At 39.6% G+C, this 25,810-nt stretch overlaps 1 protein-coding gene across 1 annotated transcript; it reads right to left on the reverse strand.

Moving 5' to 3' along the window:
• Positions 1-1,835: 1,835 nt before the first annotated feature.
• Positions 1,836-25,016, reverse strand: fech (ferrochelatase). The gene is made up of 11 exons (XM_042395583.1): positions 24,628-25,016; positions 22,792-22,882; positions 18,634-18,753; positions 16,178-16,326; positions 15,428-15,562; positions 13,664-13,770; positions 11,938-12,036; positions 10,897-11,004; positions 9,677-9,841; positions 8,223-8,282; positions 1,836-6,184 (listed from the first exon to the last, which is right to left on the reverse strand). Exons 1-11 carry the CDS (start codon positions 24,665-24,667, stop codon positions 6,047-6,049), a joined length of 1,212 nt encoding a protein of 403 aa, XP_042251517.1. The 5' UTR covers positions 24,668-25,016; the 3' UTR covers positions 1,836-6,046.
• Between the last annotated feature and the right edge of the window lie 794 nt (positions 25,017-25,810).

Genomic DNA, 25,810 nt, shown 5'->3' on the forward strand with positions numbered 1-25,810 from the left:
AGGGAAATGAACAATAGAAAGAAAGCAGATTAAAGGAAGCAAGGAGAAAACAAAATAGCAAACAAGAAGTAAAAGGAAAAAAGAAAGGAAAGACGAAATGATAAATGAGAGAGGGAAAGAAATAAAAATGTGTGTTGGGGGGGGGGGCAAACTAAGAAAGAGGATAAGAACAGTAGATACAGGTTGGCTCTGTAGGATCTTACTGTCACACTGTGTGAGGAGTGTCTGTGATAATCTTAGTGTCAGTCTGTGTCAGACTGTTATCTGTCCCTTTCAGGCAGGTCTGATTGTGCTGCAAATGTCTAGTGAACAGTACAAGTCCTCATAACTAAACTACAACACTGGTCATTGCCTTTAAAAGTTCCATTATTATTCCACTGCATGATTTTGTCCAGAAGCAAATGTTCATTGCCAATGCAGGAAGTAAGTGTGCACTTTATGTAGTAAGATGGACTGTATGGATGTGGAGGTGAGTGTTTAATGTTGGCAGTGAACGTTAAAAGTCACTGTCATTGAGAGTAAGTAAGTACGTTTTTGTCGAATCATCCAACATTAGCATTCAGTGTGGTCTGGTGAAAGGGTTGGTGTAAACATAGGTTGTGACTCTATAAAAAGACCTCATATAAAATCCCATTGACATTTGTAATAACACCAATAACCTCGGAACATAACTTTTACCAATAATATGTCAAGTTGTTCACACCATATATTTAGATTAGGATTTAAAAAAAAACAAAAAACGTTCCAATATCTATCAAGATTTCAGTTTTCAGTGGCCTTTAACGGAAACCCTCAGTGGTCTGGGTGAGCCCGTTGAGGAGAAAAGAGGCAGTGGTTGATTAAGACATGTTAGTGTAGACATTTGTAGACAGCAGAGATTACAGTTGATAAGTTGGACAATTGACTTCAGACGCGTGTTTATGAATACTATGGATAGCCTATTACCAAAATCAAGTTATGATGACGCAAGTACCCAAGCTGCCACACTGATAAATTTTCATATGAACTCAAGTTTTTTGTATTCTAAAATCCTACTTGTTAACTTAACTTAACAATTAAAATCGTGAAGATTTCAACTTCTAAGAGCAAGTGCTGTATTGGATGCCAAGTTGTCTTATGTGTTCACATCAAACGTGAAGCAAATTTTCACCTTGTGCAAGTTTTACCGTTGGACCATTTGTGTTTGTTTGCCCACAACAGCCAAAATGCATTACTGTACATTAGCTGTAAGCTAGCTTGCAACGGTGGGCACTGACCGAGTCTGAGGGAGCGTGTCTATGTGTTTGTGTTCAGTTCAGCCTCTGACTGAACTCAGAACTCACCAGAGACTCCACTTCTTTCTGTTATTCCCTCCAGTCCCTCTCCTTTCCCTCCATCCTCTCTGTACATCCATGAAGTACACTGACAAAGCTCCACAATACATGCAAATTTTTCACTCAAGTTGAAACATTTCCAACTCACGTGTACGCATATTCGCGTCTATTCATTTCTTTGCGTTGACTTTGTATGTAATCATGCCGCATGAAAAATTTGCTTTGCATTTGGTCTGAACAGAACAACAGGAATACGCTTTTTTTCCAGAACAACAGATGAAAGAAATGCTGAATGAGAGATGGATTGAGTTACAGAAGCTAGCAGGACAGCACCTAGCCCAGGAAGTTATGTCAGAACTTGGGCTCTCTATTTGGTCCTAAATTTCTGCCTATGGTCTCCAAAGCTTTTCATTGGACGTCTGTGGATGTGTCTTCTCTCGCAATCATCAACTTTCATCTAAAATAGCCCAAAACTGCAGTGTATAGGGACCTTACATGAAGAAACCACACAAACACTTCATCTTAAACCTGTAGCCAGTTTGTATTTTATTTTAAAGGAAGACTTGTCATTATGTATGGTCACACTGTTACTACCATGTCTCTCACATATATATATATATAAAAAAAACATGTTCAAACAGTGGAGACAGATGCTTCGTGTGCTCTGTAACACAACAAAACAAAAACAAATAAATAAATCCAAACGCAACAAAGTTGTAGCATCTGTTCTATGTACAACGCAAACTCTGCTCAATGCACTTTTCAGATTAACACACACACAGCAAAACTTAACATGACAGAGTTCTCAAAACTGACTCACAGAATAAATCAAAATAAATAAGAAAATATGCAGGTGGGTGGAAAAATCTGCCCCTCACAGGCATTAGCATGTCGTCCTGCTGTGACCTGAAAATGTGACTATTTCTGCATAAGTTGAACTTTTTCCAGTTTACTGATTTGTATTAAAGTGATGTTTTTTGGAAGCGCACTGAAAGCACAAAGTAACGATGTGTTTTATTTCTGTATGTATTACACAGTGGAAGCAGAGAAATGGACCAACCAAAACAACTGTACAATTCATGCCAGTAATTTAGGTGTTTACCAGCGGTTACAACATGCTGCCATGTTGGAAAAGTGAAAAAGTCAAAGTTGGGAATTTTGGGTGCTGGTAGGAGGTTAAGCTACACATAGAGAGAAAAAGAATTTTAACATCTCTCTTCCAACATGGCGACCTATGGTTGGTAACCAATGGCCACCATGAGTGGCAAGTATTGTGTTCACCATCTATACTCACTGGAAAAAGGCCAATCTGAGTGTTAGTGACAAGCTCTAAAGTCAAACTCTTAAGGACTATCAAAAAGTTGAGTCACTCGAACAGCTACTGAATGAAAGAACTCATTAAAACTCTCAAGAGTTCATGGAGACAGTTTGACATCATTGTGGTTTTTCATCTCCAGAATGGCTGCACTTGTACAAGTCACTGAGCTATTGAGCTAACTAGATGGTAAGTGAGTTATGTAGCTAACTAGCAAGAGAGCTAATAAGCTAGCAGGCGAGTGCTGTCATTGTTCATGTTTAGTGCTGTATTCTTGCCGACTTGGAAACGTTCAAGCACTATTCCAAAATAGTTACCACCGCTGTTAGCTTTGTACTCACAAAATATGAATAGCCTACATTAGCTATTTTTTAATCATGTATCATATTCGTAGTGGTTTGTTAAGAAGTGAAACCAGATACAAACAGTGTGTAGCTGCTTTTCAGTTAGCTCAATTGACTGTATTACTTTTACTATTGGATGTTATTTATATGCAACTGCCAGTGATGGAGGTTTTGCAGCCATTTTGCCATCACCTTGTTCAATTTTGTGGTTCTTTTCAGCAACTGGGAAATATCATAGCTGTCAGAAATTCCCACTATCTTTCCTTCTATCAACAAAGCAGCCTCGCTCAGGTTACAGAAGGCATGAACCACAATGTACTTGGTGAAAAGAAAGCCCACCACGCCACTGACAAGCACTACTTAACTCACTAGCTCCCCCTGTACCTCTTTAGGTTGCTATTAGCAGATTAAAGCGCTTAATTGCCTAGCTCAGAGTTCAAACACCTCAATTGTGATCTTTTTTCTGGATTTCAGCATGGGCATGGAGCTGTCGATGGCCCAGATCACAGCAGGAACATGTAAATTCAGATTTCAGGGTGGATTTTTCCAGTCAGCATTTTGGTTAACATGTAAAATTTACATAAAGCACAAGTCCAGTCTATAGTAAGCCAGTGTAAAAGGCACGTTGTCATGGCATAACAGGACAAAAATAGCAGAGGAGGAACAGGGTTAGCGCTCAAAGGTCAAGTTATCGCCCATATAAAGTGTCAGGTGTTATTTTTGACATTAGTGGAGATTCTCATACCGAGCTAACAGGACAGCAGATGGGATCAGACTTGCAACCTTCAGGATTTTTTCTGGAATTGCAGCCTCTGACAGTGAATTAAAACAAAAGATATTCAACCTAACTAATGAAATTAGGTTTTCCACATTTAGTTTACTGCACTCTAGCTAATCATGTGAGGGGGCGGGGGGTTACATAATAATGTAGTGCATTGAGCTTTAAGCTGACAGAGGTCAAAGTCAATCGACCTTGAAATGAAACTAACACTCAACGTATGGAAATTCAGACACATCTGTGCTACTTCTTTACACTGTATGTTTAAAATGTAAACACTGCATTCTGTTATTAAAAGGACAAGTCCAGTTTCATTGTAGTTCTCTTTTATGCTTCTTCTGCAGTGCCTCACAAGTCATTTCATTTTCTGCTCTCATCACACCTGGTACAATATTATATGAATCAAATATAAAAACATTTTGTCTTATCACCTTTATCTGAAACTGTACAGCCTACACATTTTGCTCACAGTAACAGAACAGAAAAAAGCCTTTGCTTAATGCTAAATATGTTACAAAATCAAACATCAATTTTGATACTGATAGATTGATAGATCAGAATTGGTAATGAAAAGTAGAACCTGCACATAATTAAATTCAGTGACTTATTAAGTAATCAGTGAGAGGATTCAAAGATGAAATACGGATCATAGGGCAAGAAAAATACATTTTTGAGGACACACATGCTGTCAGGTTGTGAAGTCCATACACAACCTAAAAATAAGTAATCAATGTTGGGAATTCATTTGGGAAAAAAAAAACTACTGTAGGATTTACACAGATTTCAAAACCATTAATATGTGTTCTTCCCAAAGTCATGGCCTGATGGACAGAATTCTCATAAAAATTACTGGTGACTTCTCTCTCCTGAAGCTACAATACAGTGGCACATTTCTGCAGTGTGAGAACCTAAACTGGGACCTGCATCGTTCATGATGTTAACCCTACTTCCTGTTTCACATTCTGATGATTGTTCACCTGTACTTTTTGTAACAAAAACTGCAAAAACATAACTGAGTTGGTTTTAACTCGCCAGCTAATTTACCTTCTTCTCTTCAATCAGCTGTGTTTATTGATTTACTAAGCCAGTCTCTCTCAAAATGAAGAACTGGCAGATGGCTCTTAAAATGAAGCAACAACTGCCCCAGAGGCTGCACATATTAAGAGGTGAACATTTAAATTTTTGTTTTCGTAATTTGTTATCAGCGGAGGCAGAGAGGCTCAAAACTGTCAATATTTTCTGAAGAATATAAAAGTAAACATATTACTTAAGTTGTATTGTTACAACATATTTCTTCTTGCTCGGAAGTCATCTCACACTATCCCTCAATATTATTTCATGATACCCTGAGAGATCCTTACCCCTGACACTTGATTTCTCTTAATTTAACTTGACTACAGCAACACTCTGGTTTATTGTAGAAATCATGCAATGTTGTTTATAAGCTCTTTGTTAGCTCTATACAGCACCAACATGGAATAGAAACAGGATTAATACAATAACCAACGCTTCAAATCACATCATTTTTTAAAACTGAAAGGGAGGTTTAAGTTTTAAAATAAATGATGTGAAAAATGCGAGACAGCAAAAGTTAAATCTCTTGAATTCCTAAAGAGTTGCGCAATTCCTACTAATTTGCCCTTTTTTATCTCTTAAGCCGACTGGCGTTCACCTGGATATTAAAACGGTCATCAGGTAACAGCATTTTGAGCAGCACCCACCTCCTCCAATCACATTGCAGGGATTTCAGCAGGATGGGCGGGGTTACTGACTGGTGTGTGCGTGTGTGAAGCAACAGGTGATAAGGCTCGGGAGAGAAACAGCTAACTAACCAAATCCCTTGTGTGTGGTGTCATCGTAACGGCTGACTTATTTATCTAGCACCAGCGAGAAGAGAAACAGGGTCTCTGACTGAGGTTTGCAGGGCTAAGCAAATGGAATGTAAGCGAGGGAACTGTAATAAAAAAGACACACAAAAAAAAAACTAGTGCAAGGCTTTTTCTTGTAGTTTTGATGTGATATGAGCGGTTTCTGCGGAGTGTCAGTTCTCTCATCTACTCAAATTTAGCTGTTTACAAAACTTCAGAACGGATTTGCAGAGACCGTTTGATCTGTTCTTCGTGTTACGTTTTCTATGTAACTGACACTCTTGCTGGACAGACAGTGTGTGTTTATGTGTGCGTGCACGATGCTTCTCTTAATTGAAGGAGGCCATATGTTTCTTCACAGCAGGAAGGGCATCAGTGTGTGTGTGTGTGTGTGTGTGTGTGTGTGTGTGTGAAAGTGGAGCACGTTTCTATGAGAGTTTCTGGTTGGCGAAGAAGGCCTTGGTTTCTCCACAGGTGGGGTTGGTGCACAGCGGGCAGCGCAGGGTCAGCTGTCGGGAACAGGGCTCGTTGGTCTTCAAGTGGGACTGGACCAGGTCTGCCAGCGCCTGGACAGGACCAACGACATAAAGTCAATACAGAGAGAGCGACAGAGAGAGAGAGCCTCTGTTCTTCAGCTCTGAGAATACCTGGTTGTGTTTCTGGCTGTCAGACTTATTAGGTTAATTAACTCCTTGATTTAAAAGTTTTACACTGAGTTATACTGTTTTCACTCATATTATTTCACGTAGCTTCTACTTTGAAGATTTTCCACCTATGTAAAGCTACAGTAAATAATACCCAACACTTCCTACACAGATAATTAAAAGTCTTCCAGTGGCTCAAAGGGCATAATCCCTCAGTTTCCTGGTAGGCTTTTAATTTGAAATATCTGCAGGGAGCATTGAGTTTCATATACAGAAATTTAACAGCGCTCTGAGAAACTGCAAAGGGGGAGTAATTAAAAATAATAATTAAATTAAAACAGTGTTTCTGTTAAAGGAATATTTTTTTTTGTGAAATGCACAGATTAAGGTGAGAAAAATGATACCACTCATATATTAGCCCAGGAGCCAGGAGACTGTTAGCTTAGCTTAGCTTATAGACTGCAAGCAGCAAGACTGGCTCTGTCCAACAACTTCCTGGAGTGCAGGAAGTCTGGTAGGCAGATTTTTTTTTAAAGCTTCTCATAGAGCCAGGCTATCTGTTTCCACCGGTTTCCAAGCCTTACACTATGCTAAGCTAACCAGCTTCATATGAGAAAGCTATCGATCTTCTAATCAAACTCTCAGGAAGAAAGCGAATAAGCACATTTCCTTGAAAAAGAGCAGTGAGCATGACATGACCTTGTGTTGTACTGATGTAAAAATATTCATTATACTAAATTTACTATGTGAACTGTTTTTTACCCATCCTTTATTAGAACATGTTCTGTATTTATTTGTGCTGGTCTATTATTTGAATGCAGCTTTTATTTGATAATTCATTGTATGTGGATATACTGTACTTCAGGTTTCTGCTTTTTATACAGGTTGTGTTATCTTTAACAGCTGCTGCCTTCCACAACATGAGGATGAGAGGGGGACAATTCAAATCTGAGAGTATGAAAGTAGTCATTCAAATTGGGAGTGACATAAGTTAACTGATTGTACAAATTAGTCACTTGAGGGAGGATTTATCAAAAAATGAACCCCTGACACAACCGGCTTCTGCAGTTAAAATATCTGATCAACGCATTTTTTCTTTATTTTTCAGCTGCTGCTGCTGCTGCTGCTTGCAGACGGCAGCAGGCTGATGCAGCTCACTGAGAGACTAAAACCACACCAAGGAAACCATCCTTCAGTAACTACCAACTAATCATCCTCTGGATATTGATTTATACACTCGCACACACACACTCACACACACACTCAGACTTGGCGAGGGGTCTCTGAGCGCGGCAGGTTTGACCAGCCAGCCAGCCGGGCGGTTCAGTTCTACTGTAGTCAGCTCTAAAGGTTCCCATTGATCTGCCCCCTTCCTTTAATAAACCCTATACACACACACACACACACACACACACACACACACACACACACACACACACACACACACACACACACACACACACACACACACACACACACACACATACACACAACTGTTACAGCTGGAGGAGTTGGCTGTTGTGAGAAAGGTTGCAGGGCAGAAGATGAAGGGAAGGAGGAGGTGAGACAGGAAGGCAGTCAGGGTGGAAGGAGGAAAGGAAACGAGGCAGAAAAAGAGGGAAGGAAGGAAGGACAGAAGGAAGGAAGGAAGGAAGGAAGGAGGAATCCATTTATTGACCATCTCCTGCCTGGAGTTCACTTACTTCACAGAACCTTCTGCTGCGGTCTCCTTTTCTATTATTAGAGCCCTGCTTGCTTTCTGTGTTCCCTCCATCATTCAATTTTAAATGTATTTCCTATTTGCTTCTTTATCATTTCTCCTTTTCCCTCTCTTAATTTTCTCTTCATCTCTCTTCAAGCTGAAAGCCTGTTCTAGTTTGTATAATACAGACATGATCCTTTATCACATTTGAACTTTTTCTATTTTAATTGTAATTAAAGATGCGTGTGTGAATCGTACCTTCATGAAAAGAGGGTTCCCATTCAACGACTCTGCTCTCCTGATGTTCTCCACTCCACACTGAAGAAAGAAAGGAAGAAAAAAAGCTGTCAAACATGTTTACACCATGTTTGAAAAGTCAAAACCTCCCTCCTGTGTTTTCAGCAACACTGCTAGGATGCCAAGGTCTGTCAATCAGTCAGTCCACCACTTTGGTGCAGACCAGAATATCTCAACAACTATTGGATGGATTTCCATGAAATTGTGTCCAGACAATCATGGTCCCCAGAGGATGAATCCAACTGACTTTGATGATTCCCCGACTTTTCAGCTAGCACCACCATGACGTTGACTTCATGCTTTTTCCATCTAATTGTTGAGATATTTCAGTCTTGGCCAAAGCGTTGGACTGACTGACCGTCTGCATTAGAAACACTGTATACCCATACTGAAAAATATCATAAAATGAAGTTCAACATTTCAGGTAGTGACCATGTGGGAAAAAGTGTTTTCATTTTGCCCGTGGAGGACTTCAAGAAATAAAAGTGTTTTGTTCTGAGTTTCCAATTATTTTTAACAGCAGGTTTCAATTTGGAGTGAAACTCCTCTTGACTGACATGCTGAAGTGGTCCAGACGGTGTGTGTGTGCTATCTAGTACTTCTATCTTTGTGAAGACCTGGTTGAGTGAAGACGTTTTGGAAAGTGGGGTCATTTTACAATTTTTTTTTTTTTAGGTAAGGTTAGGGAATGATTTATGAATTGTGTGATGGTCTACACAAGTATAGAAGTGTGTGTGTGTGTGTGTGTGTCTTTGTGGCACCAGTCACATTGATTTGTGGTCACCTCGCTGGTGCCTTCAGACAGACAGGACACTGGGCTGCTGGTGACACATCTGACACACAATTGTCCTAACACACAGTCTACATGCTACATTAAATCTATTGTGTGTCAGGATCAACTATCTTTACTTGATCCCAGTACAAATTCTAATCATACTCCTGATCCCAAATCACACTCCAACACTAACCTGCTGAAGAAGTCAGATTCTATTTTTTAACACAAATACTGTTTTCATCCACTAGTCAACCAATTCTACTTCTCCATTTATCTCATTTGAGCTATAAATCAGAGTATTCCCCACTTTTTTTAAACCTTGCCTTCATTTATCAGTGCTTATGAGATTTACATCAAACTGAAACCAAAGCTGCCTGGACAAAAACATCCGAGAAAAAGCTGATGGGTGATTTGGAAAATGATCAAATAAACACAATTCACAATCACTTGTATGGTCATTTACCCAACAAAGTCTTCTCTCCTGCACATTTTAGGCAACATTCGGTCTCTCCTCACCTAAACACCAGCATGTGCAAAGGCTTTTTTTTCCCGCTAGACTGTTCAGACCGACATCGACAGAGCAGATAGGAAACACCTGCAGCTGCTGGGAAAGTGAACGAGGAGTTTCCCTCTTCCTTACCTCCACTCCCAGCACTTGTCCGTACTCGATGTCCAGTTCGTGTAAAGTCTCTATGTGGTCGGAGGTGAAAGCAATCGGCACCAGCAGGATGTTCTTCTTCCCCCGTTCACAAAGACCTTTGATCACCTCATCCGTCTGGGGGCCGAGCCATGGCATGGGCCCCACCTGAGAGACCAAACACAAGACATGATACAGCTAAGCCATGAACTGCCTTAAGAATTCACACTGCTTCTGTCCATTTTCAGGTATATATATGTTTTAAATTACACTTAAGTGTGGGAAGATATGTACATATTAAAGAGGCAATATCAAATTTAGACTCTGAGACCAAAGGTATATCTTCTGAATCATTGTGTATGCTTTGGACAGTGTGGGCATTTCTGTACTAAAGCTCATGTCTGGTTAGTTATTCTGCTCTCTAGGAAGCCAGCGACACTTCCAGTCCTCCTCTATTGTGAGCAGCTGATTGGGCGAGGGAACACTTCATGTGGTGTTTAAATTTTGTGACCGGTCAGCCACTGTGACTTGAGGACCGAGAGCTGTGAGGTTTCCTGCGCTAATATAGCTGCAGTATTAGATAGACAAGTGGCTCCATCTTGTGGTGAGAAAAAAAGAAACATTCTGTGATTGCAGGACAACATGTCCATTCATAGCAGTATAGTTATACTGTATATGGTTATATTTATATAGAAAAATTTAAAAAAACACAAAACCTCTGCAGCTTTTAATGCTGCAGAGGTTTCTGCTCTCCATCAGTGATGTACAGCTTGAGCGTGTGACTATGAAGAAAATTATGAATGGTGAAAAAACAAACAAATAAAATCATTTCTGTCTTATACCTGTCCACCAATGTAATAAAAAAAACACTGTACAGTTTCTTTAAGAGATCAGAGTGATGTTGGAGAATCATATCAGAGTGAGAAACAACAAAAGTATTGCTGTTAGATCTTTATAAGTTAAAAAAAAAAAAGTAAAAGAATGGTTGAAAAGCTAAACCTACATCACACAAACTGGCTGTTAAAGCGCTTCTGGTTGTCTGTATCACTGCTGTTCAGTTTCATGTGTCCATTATTTATTTGAACAGTTGAAGCTGAAGTGTACCTTCAGTAAACAGCCACTAGATGGTTCCACTGGATTATTTATGACACTGATATGACAGTTTACAGTCTCTCTTTTGTGTATGTGTGTGTGTGTGTGTGTGTGTGTGTGTGTGTACTCACCCTGGACTGCCACACCAGTCTGTAAGGGTTACAGTGTCCCAGTGTCTCCATGACTCTCTGAACTGTGGCTCCTACTTCCTGAGGATATGGGTCGCCTCTGTTTACAACCTGCACAGGTTACAATACAGTAGCACTGTCAGTGATGGTAGTACTAGTACTAGTATCTGTATCAGTAGTAGTGTAGCAAGTAGAGGTAACCCCTGCTCACATATACAGACTCAAACACTAGAGGCCTGACAGGATGCCATTCACTCCATTCACCTCCATTTCTGCTACTTTGAGTTTGCATGTTAAACTAGAAGTTACAGCAGTAGTGTAAGGGTACGAGCAATTTATCAAACACCTGTTGAACAAGAACAACTGCGTGACCACTGAGTCTAAACTCCGTCTATGGTCTTCTCATTAGCGCAGGTAGTCTTGCTTTTAATTTGACAAGTTTACATTATTAATTTCTAATTGATATTGTGTGTGTATGTGATGTGCTGTTGTGTGTAGCTTTGTATTTTGTATGGTGTGTTCTGTGTGGGTTTATTTTTTGCTTTGTACTGTTTGTTGTTGTGCCGTTGTATGTTTTGATTGTGGGGGACTATGGAAGCAAATTAGCTTCAAGCTAACTCCGGTGCATCTTTAATGTTTAAAACTGCACACCTTCTCAATCAATAAATCAAAATAAACTCGCAGAAATGTGATGTCTTTGAGTACTGTGCCTGCAGTAAACTCCCAATCCCAAATTCATCCACAGACAGTGTTTTACACAGTTATATGGAGCTTGTTAGGCTGCAGGTAAATTGGTAAATTTTTTTCTTTTCTTTTGTGCATGGCAATCAAAAGGAAGCAATGAGAAGTATTGATAAAACACTGATGAGCAGTATTAAAAGTCACATTAAAAATACACAACAACAAAAGTAGAACTATTAGAACTTGTATCAGTAGGACTATCAGCAGCATCTCTCAGTACTAACAGTATCATCAGTATCAGCAGGAGGAACAGCAGCAGTAGTTTTACTGTTATTATCAGCAGTAGAGCTTCATGCTACTTACAGCCATAGGGAGCGAGTGTGCTGAGAACAGAATGACGACGTCGTCTCTCTTCTCTTCTGGAAACTTCATCAGCTCGTTATTGATGTGGTCTGCAAAACACTGCACACACACACACACACACACAGACCATTTTATTTCTTATTTAAATGTTGAAACTGTTTTCCTCAACTGATAAAGAAGTTTCTGATTGATCACTGCTTCCCTCCATGGGCGAGACATGCAGAAGCTTTATTTAAACAGGGAGGGCCATTGAGAGCAAGCTCTCTTTTACAAGGACGCCCTGATTACACCAGGGCAGGAATTATACCATGGCCAAATGGCCAGTGCCATGGATACCCCAGAGTGTGGACGTAATGCCCCTTCTAAAATTAACTGCCCAAAGGGCATGCCAAACTGGCATGCCCTGTTTTGAACTGGCCATTGTGCCCTGAAGAGAAAGTTGCAGATTTCCTTATTTAAAACTACATGTGATTCAAAAATAAACAGACTCCACGTTTCCCAGTGTCTCGGTCATCATGCTGGACATCAACAGTAGATTTCTCCCACTCCCGAAAATAGATGTGTACCGTTCATGTAAAAATTAACAGCTAACCCGTTAACTAACATTAGCTAACAATTAACGTTATGTGATAAGCAGAAGCAGCTAAACACTGTACAGTGTAAGTATTAGTACACATTGTGTTTTAAAGTTTACCAGGATATTGGTGCATAGTGTTATTTAATTCAATGTTTTAAACAGAGGTGTTAAATCACAGCTAAAACAGAAACAACATTGTTCTCACACCTAATACCCCTGTATAGACACACCTGTTTTTTATGTATGTATGTGTGTATGTATTCTTGTTTTTCCTCTCATCTTTCTTTTTTCTTCTCTACATTTTAACTTTTATATTCCAACCTTTAAAAAAAGAAAAGATAAGAAAAGCCTCCTGTAGACAGGTGTTGTAATTTAGTGTTTCGCTACAAACACAGTGCATCTGGTGTCTGTGCATTATTCTATGTTGCAGTTCCAATGCTAATGTGATGTCCATGTCAAGTTAAAAAAAAAAAAGTAAAACTTTTTCAGCACAATGCGACATTAACACATACACATCCATATCTCTGTAAGTAGAAACAGCCACAGTTAAGACAGATCAGGAAGAGTCTGTCAGCTGTTACTTGACTCTCAGCTCTCATCCAAGTCTATTCTTGAGAAGTTTCTCATCAGTGTTTAATGTTTAACGTGTGAAAAGTGTTTTAAGTCATTTTTGTGACTGCTCCTATGATCTCTTTTTTTTGGGGCCTATAAATTTTCTATAACTTCTATATCATGTCAGAAAATGCTTTGATTTGATGAAATTGAGTGACAAAACCATTTTTTTTTTTTAAAAGCCCTGTTTTTCATTTTCCCTTTTCGTTTGAGAATAGGAAGTCGATTGAGATGAAGGTACACAGATTCTGAACAATATGCTTTCTGCAATTCTGGATAATACATACCTAAATATACACTCAGGCTTGTTAGTTGCTATGATTACCAACCATGGCCACTTCCAGCTCCATAAGTTGCTATGACGACAAACTGCCCCAATCAATTTCCTTTCCAACATTTGCCTTGAGTTTTCTGTGAGAGGAGGAGAAGCTGTCTGCTGTCTGCTGTCTGATGTGTGTGTGTGTGTGTGTGTGTGTGTGTGTGTGTGTGTGTGTGTGTGTGTGTGTGTGTGTGTGTGTGTGTGTGTGTGTGTCTGACCTCCACCAACAGAGGGTGTGTGGGCCAACGGTCGATGACACTCCAGCGCATTTTCGGCCTGGAGCCTCTGTTGGTATAGTAACGGTAGATGGCATTCAGACTGCTTCCTGTGTACACAACAAACACACAAACAAACACATTAATTCATAATATTAATATGTTCTATTACAGAACAACCGCAGTCCTCTGTCAGTCAAACTGTTAGGGAAAGGAAATATTTTATTTGTCAGTTGGGGCTTGTTGGATTTCCCAAAGTAATCACACCTGATGTCCGTAGGTGTAGTCAAAGGCAAGTGAACAAAGAATCTTATAGATTTTCAAATGGAAGTTTCCTGTCGAAATCTGATGGTGAACTCCAAATAAATCCAGTTTGTCACACCCACACAGTACAATGACCTCATGAGCAATAAGAAGTACCAAATGTGGCTGTTGGCTGTGGTGTGTACAGGATGACAGAACTTGTACATGTTTTCCATCAACTTCATTCTGCTTCCTGTGCTGATTTACCCTCCAAGTCTGGGAACTGCATGTCCCATGATTACTTGCATGAAAGAGCATGTGTGCTCTATGTGGTGGTATTATAAGATCTGAGGTTCCCTTTTGTCAAATATTTGCCCAGATGAAGGGTTTGGCTTTTTGATTTAAATACCTGCACTGGACCTAAATGTGCAAATGTTTCTCAAGATTGAATCTTTTTGGCGTTTAATCATTGTGTCAGGAGAGTGGTGATCCTCTCAGAAGTATCCACAACTTCTTTCATCTCATCCTTAACTAAAACATTTGAAGAGGATTGGTCATCGGTGTCATGTGATTTGATATGGCTGCGTGTCATTTATTTACCTTTTAGTACAAATTTATGGCTGAATCTGAATTTCTACCCTCTGGACTTTTTGGATCTCATGAATTGGTGTTACATTCAAGTCACACAGTTAAGCATCAGTTTATCTAAAAAATAATGACCTTGTCCATGTTTGAAGACCCAGAAGGTCGTTTAACAACAATTACTGCTGTTCTGAAGGTCTTTCCAGAATCCTCACAGACTCTTCTAACTATCTGGATGAAAAAACTTCATCTGCTACATGACAAGAAAACATTTTTAATCTCTTTCCCAAGTTACAACTTTTCTAATCCATGCAAACATGGCAGCCGTTGGCTCTCTGAACAGAAAACAGTCGCAACTTGAGAATCAGGTTAAAAATCTTTTTGAATTTGATTTGGTTTAAGTAGAGTTTACTGGTATGTGTGTGTGTGTGTGTGTATTTATCAGAGGTTAACAGGGCGGGTGACATTCTGGGTGTGGTGACACTAACGGCCATCTTTTTTTATCTTACTTATTTTTCCTTTATCTTTTTTTCCATCTTCTTCAGATCTTTAGAAAACATGTGTGCACAATGTGTCTTACATCTGAACAGCGCTGGTGCAAGAACTTTGCATCAGCTGCACTGAAGATATTATGTGTTTTGAAATGTATTTGATCTATTCCTCTATGTACAATATAGACAATTATTTATAGAAATATGGATTATCCATTAACTATTTAATTTGCTGATTTTTTTTATCATTGTGAGCTTGTAAACAACTTTGGGTTTTAGACTGTTTGTCAGACAAAATAAGACATTTGAAGACATCAACTTGGCCTCTGGATACATTATGATGACTATTTTTAATCATTTCTACTAATTCATCAACACATTAAAACTGTAATAACAATAATTACCAGTTGCAGCCCTCATTTTCTGTATCTGTTCAGTATGAGACTGTTACCTGTGGTGGAGCAGCTGTACTGAGGATACTGTGTGAAGGCCACAGCTCTCTCCACCCCGTCTTTCTCCATCTCCTCGATGGCTTCCTCCGTCAGCGGGTTAACGTACCGGAAACCGATGTAGAACTTGTGAGGGGCTGATGACAGAGAGACAGAGTCAATCGCTGCCAATGACTTCATTTTATTCATTTGTTTATTTCTATTCAGATTCTCCTGGGAAACAACCTGCAGCTGAATAATCAAATGAATACTGTCAGGAACGTGAAGGACAGCTGTCATGGAGAACAAGCTTTTGTCACACATGTTATTAAAGAGTATCAGGCTTGTATACCACAGGACATGGTCACTTTTCAGACCACTGCTCAGCGTTGTGTGGTTATCAGTGAGGTGTGTTGCAGGCGTGTGAAGAGCCACTCCTTCACTGCATCACTATCTCCACTTCACACACACACAAACCCTGCTGCTAACTGGGTCCACCAGCAGGAAACACAGCAGCTCTGCTTACTTTTCAAATATGAAACCACTGTTTACGCTGATGTGTCTTCCCTGATGCTCCATCTAAGTAGGAGCTCTCAAATCAATCTATAAAAGGCCCAAAAACTAATACTTTTGCTAAACTAGGACTTTCTAAAGCCTACAGGACACTCAAACTCTCCACTTTACTGTGAGTGAAATGAGTTTAGGAGCAGTGAGGCCTCTGACAGGCGGGACGGGGATGAGTCTGTTCGTTTGGTAGCGGTGTAGATGCTCACCTGTCTCAGGGCTCATCTCGTCCAGCAGCTTCACCATGCCCTCTCCCTGCATGGAGGTCCAGTGTTTGATGGGTGAGCCTCCGCCGATCTTACTGTACTGCTCCTGGATCTTTGGCGTGCGACGCTTTGCAATGAAAGGACCGAGCTTACTGCAGAGCAGAGACAGATCACAGAGTTACGACTTCCACGCTCATAGACTTTATTACACTACATTAATATACACATAAAACAACACAAACAACAGACAAATTGACCTGTAACTACTTTTCCCACTTGGACCAGCGTCCTTTTGAGAAAGTGAAAGCAAAACACTGAGACACATTATTTCCCAAAGTTTCATTAAAGTCAAATATTCATTTTTTAAAAGAGTGTAAGATGTTGTGACATGCGTGTTGATCAAAAGCTTCAGCAAAACTTAGGAAGTAAAAACATTTTATAGTGCCTGACCAGAACAATTAAAACAGGACTAAACAAGTCTACAGCCACGCCTAGTAGAGTGGTAGTGATGTTGGCATATAAGTATACTAACATGCACAACATGTATTGCATTAATCTCAAAGAACAACGGTGGCTGACAGGTAATTTATTTTCAGGGTTTGACAAGTGAAAATTTCAACCTGCTGGTGGCACTAAAAAGTCTGGAGATCACCAGAGTCATTAGGATTAATCCTCTGGGGAACACGAATCTCTGAACTAAATTTAATGATACTGCAACCAATTGTTCTTGAGATATTTCACTCTGGATTTGAGTGTTGCACCAGCGGACCATCACTGCTGTCCCCGCAACCACATTGCTAGAAAGGTTAAGCGATAAAATGGCTAAAAAAAAACTGTCAACAGAGGTTAAGTCAAAATTTTCCATCCAAATATTCACAAAACTTTTAAAACAGGTTTTGGTTCAGCTCCACATTGACAGCTCATTATTGGTCCTACAAGGACAGGATGTTTTGCAATATAACTGTGCAGAAGTCTACAGTCTACAGCCACGCTGGCCATTCTGTGAAGCTGGACTCAGGCTCACAATAAAAATGTCAACATGCAGATGATTGGCGGGTATAATGATTCCTAATTGATGGTCAGCACCTCGGTGAAGAAAAGCGGACACGAGCCTTTGATGTCTTAAAGCTGAAAATGTTTATTGAAGTACTTGATCAAGGAGAACTGAAATAGTGAACATCGAAGTCTTCTGCAACTCGGATGCTGTCTCTTTCCGATCTGCCCCCTGAAGGTCTGACCCTTAGTCTTTAACCTCAGCCTACAATATGAAAAATTAGTCTAATTGGTTCACTAGTTTCTAAACAAGGAACTGCGTTTTACCCGTGTCAGTTCAGGTCACGTTGCATGGAACTTCAGGTCACTGTCAGCACATTCTGGCTACGCATTCCACTGATCTGTGTTCTAGGAAGGCCCTATCTGACCTTGGTAACCATGGCAATGCTGATTTACCCTTTAGCAGAGAGGTTTCTGGTTTCCCCAAAACATCACAGACAGCTGGAGTCTCAAGGAGAGGAGAGGATGCCTCCATCCTGTTTAAGAATTACAGTGTGACCTGAAGGCCCAGGCTTGACCCAATGTAACCCAATTTGTAACCCATAAAGATGGACACTAATTGTTCACCATCTTAGTTTAGTGAGTTAACATGTATTTACATTTACTAATTAGCACTAAATACAAAGTACAGCTGAGGCTGATGGGAACGTCATTAGGACTTATCCTCTGGGGACCATGAACATCTGTGAAAAATTTTAATGGCAACCCATCCAATATTTGACATGATATTTCTGGACTGCTACACCAAAACAACTTCTTTGTATAGCTGGTTTCAAACACAGAAGTGAATTTGAACAAATAGATTGTTCCTGTAACATCAACAAAAAAATTAAAAGAAAAGAAAAAAAACCCCTCCTAATTATTTGGTTGAGTACAGGCATGGTATCATGTGACTGAAGACTGATCAAGTCTTGAAACCAAAGTCACCTGCGCCCAGACATACAGTGCTTTAATACAGTGGTTCCTCACCTGGACACCACAACATGATTAAAGGGATAAGTTATATTTTCTTTAGTCAAATTTAGCTCTTTTTTCTTGTGAAATGCTGCATACATCTACATCAGATGAAACAATATAAGATTCACTCTTTGATTGAACTGCTCATAACTTACACCCACGCTAAAACCATAACCATGTTGGGTCACAAGTAGATATTGCTTCAGTTCGAGGAGTCACAAGCCAAACGGCTCAGGAACAACTGCTTTAAAAGCATCAGTGTTTCTCAGAAATTAAATGTAAAAATGAAGAACTTCTCAGCAGAAACAAGAAACACTATGTGTGTTTCATAACAACTGATGGTGAACAAACAGAGACACAGCAGACCGCTGTGACACAACAACCTTCCTCAACAGGTCCCTTCAGTGTCTGTGTGTGCGTGTGTGTGTGTGTGTGTCCAGAGTACATACTTCTGTACTGGGAGTTTCATCAGGTCAGTGTCCATGAAGAGCCGCAGCAGGAAGTCATGAACGTCTTCTAGTTTCTCGGGTCCTCCCATGTTCAGCATCAGGATGCCCGTCTTAGGTTTCCTGAACAAAAGATTCATAATCAGTGATTCATATCAAACAATGTCTCAACCCCCCTCAAAGATATGCATGGCTTATTTTTTATTAACAGTGTTTACATGCTTGGTCTTTCTATAAGGAAATTTTACAGTATAATGATTATCAAAGTCTACTAATGTGTTCATCAGTTTTAATATTAAACATACAGTAGCCCGCCAATTTGACTGAACTTAAACAAACTCTAAATGACGTTTATTGTTTAGTTGTACTGACAAGAGCAGCTACTCAAGCTTAACTTCCAGTTATGCTTATTTTGTCTCTAATAAAGGAGTTTCTAATCCCTTATAAAGCTGCTTACTAAGGTTATTACAGCTTTTGCTGAGCTATTACAGCTTTTCTGTTAGTAGTGACACTCAGGATCACCGAGCATGGTTTTAATGTGACCAAGCAGAGATGTGTCAAAAATCAAAACCAAGAACAGTTATGTATAATAAACACTATCATGTTCTGTTGTTTCTCCACAGCTGTTGTTTAGTTACAACTAAATTAATTAATTAATTTACATTTTCTTTTGACTGGTTTTTCAGAACAAACCACTGTACACACAAGGGCAGCTGTGGCCAAAAGCAGCTTCTGTTTCTGCTCCATTGTTCAACAGTTTTTCTTCTTGAAAATTTCCACCTGGAGCAGTTTGGAAAATAATCTAGTTGTAGTCTTGCAAATAGTGACCCTGCAAGATCCCCAGTTTTTGCAAAATCTTAGTCTGTGACTAAAAATTCAGTAACTTATGACACATTGTCTTTAGATGTAAGAGGGTGTAAAACTTTAGTCTTCTCAGTCTTCTAGTATATGGGATTAGATTTGGTCTTCAAGACTTCAGACTTCGCTAAGACTTGACACTTGACTAAAACTTGGTCCTCAAAACTTGAGACTCGACTTTGACTTGGTCCTCAAGACTTGAGACTTATCTACAACTTTCCCACAAAGACTTGAAACTTAACATAGACTTGATGAAAAAGACTTGAGACTTGACTTAAACTTGTTCCAAAAGACTTGACTTGGGCTAATGGCACCTACAGACTGTGAGATTTCAGAAATCTTATAGGTTTACTGCAAGCCACACTGTGCGACGTGGATCTAATAAAACTTGGGTACGACATCAAGTTTGATGTATATAGACTGTACGATGATCACACCTACTGAATCATAGGCTACAACGTAAGCCAATGTACAAGAAAACCTCAGCCTGTGTTATCAATCTGTGCCGCTATAGTGTTAAACAATGAAGCTAAGCAACATTGCTACATCCTTCTTGACACAGTCATGATAACAGCTGGAGGAAACATCATATAAACAAGGCTTTTGCTGCCACAACTCAACAAAATTTTCCTCTTTGTTGGAATCCCAAACATTTCGTTTTGTTCGTTTTACTTCCATCATTGGGTTTAGCGCCAGTGTCGCGTTGATCAGTGCGTAATTTCATGCTGTATTCCTATTGGGTGGTGAGTAGATGTAGGTCATAGTAGCAATCACATTGTGAGATGGTTACCCTAAATTTCTGACACTGTTAGAATTTTGTCCCAGGCTATCTTTGGTCGCAAGACTGTGACAACGGCCATCTTTGAGTCTCTCCCACAGTGCAACATAGGACCACCTTTTTGGAGCCACGACCAAAGATATCACCACATTTCTTTCACACTGGTCATCTTTCTTCTGGGACAGCCCATAATCACACAGTATATACCTGCCTTAAGAGACTTGAGACTTGACTTAGACTTGCCCTCTAAAGACTTGACTTGATCTAAAACACTAAAAACCGTGGAGTCTTTAACATTATGTTTCTGATAAAAACAAGTAACGAATACATGCATAGCACCAATATTAGCTTGTTAGCTTGTTATATCAGCTTGTGAAAAAAACTTTAGCACCACTAGCTAATATTAGCTTGTCAGTGAGTGCTGCAGTACTGTCAGGTATATGCTACATTACTGTTGTCTTTCAATGATTATGGGTACAAAGATCATTCTTTCACATCAATGATTATCTTGAGTATCCTATGAAGATATATCACAGGTTTGCCATGATCTGTCTACTGGTGTTTTTGAAGGTTTTGTACAAACTGGTTTCAAGAGGTTCAAAATCTAAATGTGGGCATCTTATCCTCTCTGATACTAAGTACTGCAGGCTTTACTGTATGAACACTCACATGCACAGCTCTCACTTCAACTTCTTTATACACCTCTTGAGTTTTGAATGCCCCTGAAGAATCTGGTGTCTGAGTCATAATTACAGCTTGGCTTCAACTTCAACAGGACAGATGAAAGCCAAAAAACATGAGGGCAGAGAGGGACTGTGTGAAAAGACGTCATCAGGAAGCAGACATCGCCCACAGACAGCTGGCGAGAAGCCACAGTTTTCTAATAAACACCAACAGGTTAAATCAGGATTGACTGGCATCTGTCCACCAACTGCTCAACTGTGTGAATTCTGCAAGCAGTTTCTTTAGGAGATTTTATACAAACTCTATCAAACATTGTCTGCTTGCTAGTGTTCAAACCGGGGTCTTGAAACGGCTGACGGACATTTGTTATCACTTTTACACTTTATAAATGTAACATCTGGTCATTAATTGAATTAAATATCTTAATAGCGAAATATTAATTGAATGGTTCCCCGCCTGTTGGGTCAGGACCATGACAAGCACCACCTCCCATCATCAACATGATCTTCTTCAGATTGTTCTAGGAGATTCAACAAAGATTCAGTTTTACACTTGCTGGCTTCTCGTTACTTTTTAAGATGTTACACAACAACTGCTTTCACCTCTTTCTCTTCAACGGATAGTTCAACTGCTTTCATCTCTTTTGCTTCAACTCGCAGTTCAACTACTTCATCTCTTACTCTTCAACTGACAGTTCAACTACTTCATCTCTTACTCTTCAACTGACAGTTCAACTACTTTCATCTCTTACTCCTCAACTGACAGTTCAACTACTTTCACCTCTTTCTCTTCAACTGACAACAGCTTTCATGTCTCCCTCTTTAGATTTGGAGATTGCGTTCTTTGCAGGCTGTTCTGTGACATTTTGGAGATTTTGTTACTGATGGATCAACAGTAACACTGATGAAGTTTTGGAGAGTCTGTTCCTCTCACATCAAGACAAACCAGTGAGTCCATTTTAATTTATCAAGCAGCTGTTTGCTGTTTGGCTGAATATTATGGGGTGTGATTTCTTAGTGGGTAGAGGTTTAAAGAGACTGTCAGTTGTAGCGTTTTCATAGTGGTAATATACTGTAGAAATAGATTTTTAAGCAGTTGCTTGTTGTTATTGTTGTGTTTTATCAGAGGGGGGAAGTTTAAAAATTGTGTCTGAGTGTGTCATGTTGAATAAGACCTGCTGTGAGCTACACTGCATTGCTGAACTCTGATATATGCATCAACACAGGTCACTTAACCAGGATGGATCGGTATTTGTACAATCAGATTTAAGCTGTTTATGTGAACGTTACACATATATTTGCAGGAGTGGGAGAAATCTCGCACTACTGTTGATGTCCTGCGTGATGACAGAGACACTGGGAAACGTTGAGTCTGTATATTTGCTGCGTCGCATGTAGTTTTACATGAGTAAATCTGCATCTTTCTCTTAAGGGCACAATAGCCAGTTCAAAACAGGGCATGCCAAACTGACCATGTGGGTAGTTAATTTTAGAAGGGGTATTACGGCCACACTCCAGGGCATCCATGGCACTGGCCGTTTGGCCGTTGTATAATTCCTGCTCTGTTTCCAATGGATCTCTTCTTTTTGAACCATTTCCACATCACTGTGACGACACAATGTTGTCACATTCTTGAAATACACAGAATATGTCTGATGAAATGATGCAACTAGATCTGTCATGTTCTGCTTTGACTTGCTATGGTGTTATCAGACTGTAGTGTTCTGCTTGTAAAATTAAAGAAAAAGCCCAATGCTTTATCCACTTACTATACAACTGAAAGTCCCATATGATTTCTACAAGTTTAAAATAAAAGAGTGTGTGTGTGTGTTTGTGTCTCACCTATTCTCCTGTGTTTCTGGAGTCATAGTTTGGGCTAAAGCAGCAGCAGTGGAGCGTCTCCTCACACTCAGACTGACGCTGCTCCTGGCAACTGAAGAGGAAGAAGAAACCAGTTGTTCATTCATCTATCACTCACACACATTCTTTTATCCAGGTTACATAAACATTGCTGAGCATACATTCATACATTTCCTGCCTTGAAAACTGTCAGCCTCCGAGACTTCCAGTGTAGAACCAAACAGGTTCTCACTTTTTACTATTAACAACAAATGAACAGTAATTGTTACAGATTATCATTATAAACCACATTATTTGTTATTAATACCACAAATGTGTATTACACCTCCTAAACCACTGACGTTTGTTGTGATGTTTTAAGAAACGAAATCTGCACTGACACTACCACATGTATATTTTGTAGTATCTTGTTCCAGTCTTCATAGATGCATTATGATGTTTACACTGAATGAATTATTCAAACCCAAGACTTTTTTTCAGCCAACTAGCAGCATGGCTAAAAAAAAGTATACTTTATTGTGTCACTTTACAGCGTGAAGACACTACATACTCCACATACATACAAGAATTGGTGTCAGGTCTGGGTTTGGTTCACTTGATTATGTCTGCAAACTGCACAGTTTTGTCTAATAAAAATATTCTAGATGTCATGTGCATTGTTTTACACCAAAACTCGGTCTGACACATTTGGTATCTTTGGATTCTGGGATCTCCACCAGGATTTCGTATAAAGCTGAGAGTCTGAACATTATTAGACCAATAAACACAAGCATGTAATAATGGATGTCAAAAGGTAAAGTTAAATAATGTGTTTCCAGTAGTGTTGATTTTGTTTAAATAATGGAAGTGTGCCTCACAGAGAAAATAGGTTTGAATGGGGGAAATTACATAAACTGCGAGTTGTTTTGCTCTCACACTAAATGATTCTAAACACACTTAAGCACCACTGCAATCAACAACAGTGTGTGAAATAACAAATATATCAGATAATATGCTGCAAGCTGACGAGAAACACATTTCTTCTGATTTATGTAAATACACAGTCCTAATAGAAGGTCTCTATTCACTAAACTGTGCCTTCATAACCCCAGCTGCAGTACCCTGAAGCGCCGCCAGGAGGCCTTCTGAGATTACGCAAGTTCACAACGCTTGAGTTGTGTAACTCCGAGTAAATGTTCCGCTCACTCGCCATTAAAACGCAAGCCGTCACTCGAGTAGTATTTACGGATCACCTTGCTGTTACTAAATGCAGCACAAGTACGAGATAAGTCCATTATGTAACAATAATATTAAACAGTAACCTACAGTAATGTTCGACTGCGTCAAAGTAACGGGAGTTAGCAACTGGCTGGCAGCGGAAACACTGCAGTTTCTCTGTCAAATAAAAGCACATCAACAATCACCGTTCAACGAACATTAGGATTCAGAATCAACCAGATGACAAACAGTTTCACGGAACACAATACTGGAGTTTTATGAATAATCAAGAAGAGATGGCGATGTAATATTACGAATAATATTACAGGGGCGCGCGCGTTACGGTTACAGCGGTGATTTTATTGTGAAAATCCTGACGGGAAAACATACTTCCGTTTGCTAGCTTAACAACCATTTACGAAATGATGATACCAATGTCACCGGCGTGTTGCTGAGTTTACACCACGCCGCTCCATCACTCGAAACTGCATTTAAACTGCGTCAAACAACCAGGGTAGCAATGTTGAATACGTGACACAACATTCGGAGTTCAAAAATGAAACTTGACGGTTTCCGTGCACAGCTTTAATCAGGCTAACTTAGCTGCACAGTCACACTCACATTGAATCAAGCGACCGGCGCTGCCCAGGACTGCCATCATGGTAGTTTCCTGTTTTCACCGCCGAAAATAAAGTCTCTCTCCCCGCTGGAATATAGGTTGGATACTTCTGCTCTCAGCGACTAGGACCACGAGTGTTTCTCCGCGCTGAGTGAGTCTCTGACCGATGTGTCAGCCAGATTCCTTCAGCCACCACACCAGCTGGCTGTGTCAGTGACTACTGTTAAGCTCGCGCGCGTCAACTGCAATACTTCCGGTTGGCGATGTCAAAATGAAGGTATGATGCAACATTTCAGAGCAGGTGTAGATTGATTTAAACCTAATGATTCTCGCTGGAAGATTAATACAAAAGCAAACATTATAGCATGATGGTTTAAGTATAAATGGAATGGAGACTGAAAAATAAAATACTCCAATAAAACACAAATAACAGTAAAAATACAATTTTACAAATAAAACTGTAAAGACCACATTGACAATTTATTTGATATCAGTTGAGAATCTATTAGGATAGGAAGTATTCTGAATGGTCTATGTACATACATGTTTCCAAATTCCTATCTAGGTGTATATATGTGTATGTATGTGTCTGAAAGGACCGGTGTGTAGAATTTAGTGGCATCTAGCAGAATGGACTTGGCAGAAATGGAATATAATATTCATAAGTATGTTTTCATTGGTGTATAATCACCTGAAAATAAGAATCATCATGTTTTTGTTACCTTAGAATGAGCCCTTTATATCTACATAAGGATGTTATACTGCCATGTTTCTACAGCTGCCCAGAATGGACAAACCAAACACTGGCTCTAGAGAGGGCCTTTGTGTTTTTCACAAGTATCGTGGCCATCGTAGGTTCTTCTACATGCTTGGAAGGGGAAGGGGAGGGATATTCAGTTGGTTTCAATCTGCAACCTTAACACTAGATGCCACTAAATCCTACAAACTAGTCCTTTAAGCTAAAATAACAATTACTACAAATATGAGGTATATTTCTAATATTTTCTAAGCTTACAGTAGTGTGACAGCACTGACAGTTTAATCAGTGTCATGGAGGCTAATACATACCAGTAATGTGCTTTATTTACAATAGACCTGTCAAAAATTTATTACACTTACAGTTTTCCTGTACCTTTAATCCGATTTTTCTGCTGAACATCTCTCACCAGATTCATTTGTGTTTTT

The sequence above is a fragment of the Thunnus maccoyii genome, chromosome 19 (assembly GCF_910596095.1).
Source record: "Thunnus maccoyii chromosome 19, fThuMac1.1, whole genome shotgun sequence".
NCBI classification, from domain to species: Eukaryota; Metazoa; Chordata; class Actinopteri; order Scombriformes; family Scombridae; genus Thunnus; species Thunnus maccoyii.

Bases quoted from the DNA above. Each gene is read 5' to 3' on its own strand.
- fech (XM_042395583.1), bottom strand. From the start codon at position 24,667: ATGATGGCAGTCCTGGGCAGCGCCGGTCGCTTGATTCAAT. The intron at 12,037-13,663 runs GTCAGACACACA...GTGTGTGTGCAG, and splicing joins CACACCCTCTGTTGGTGGAG to TGTTTTGCAGACCACATCAA. The intron at 6,185-8,222 runs GTACGATTCACA...GGTCCTGTCCAG, and splicing joins GGAACCCTCTTTTCATGAAG to GCGCTGGCAGACCTGGTCCA.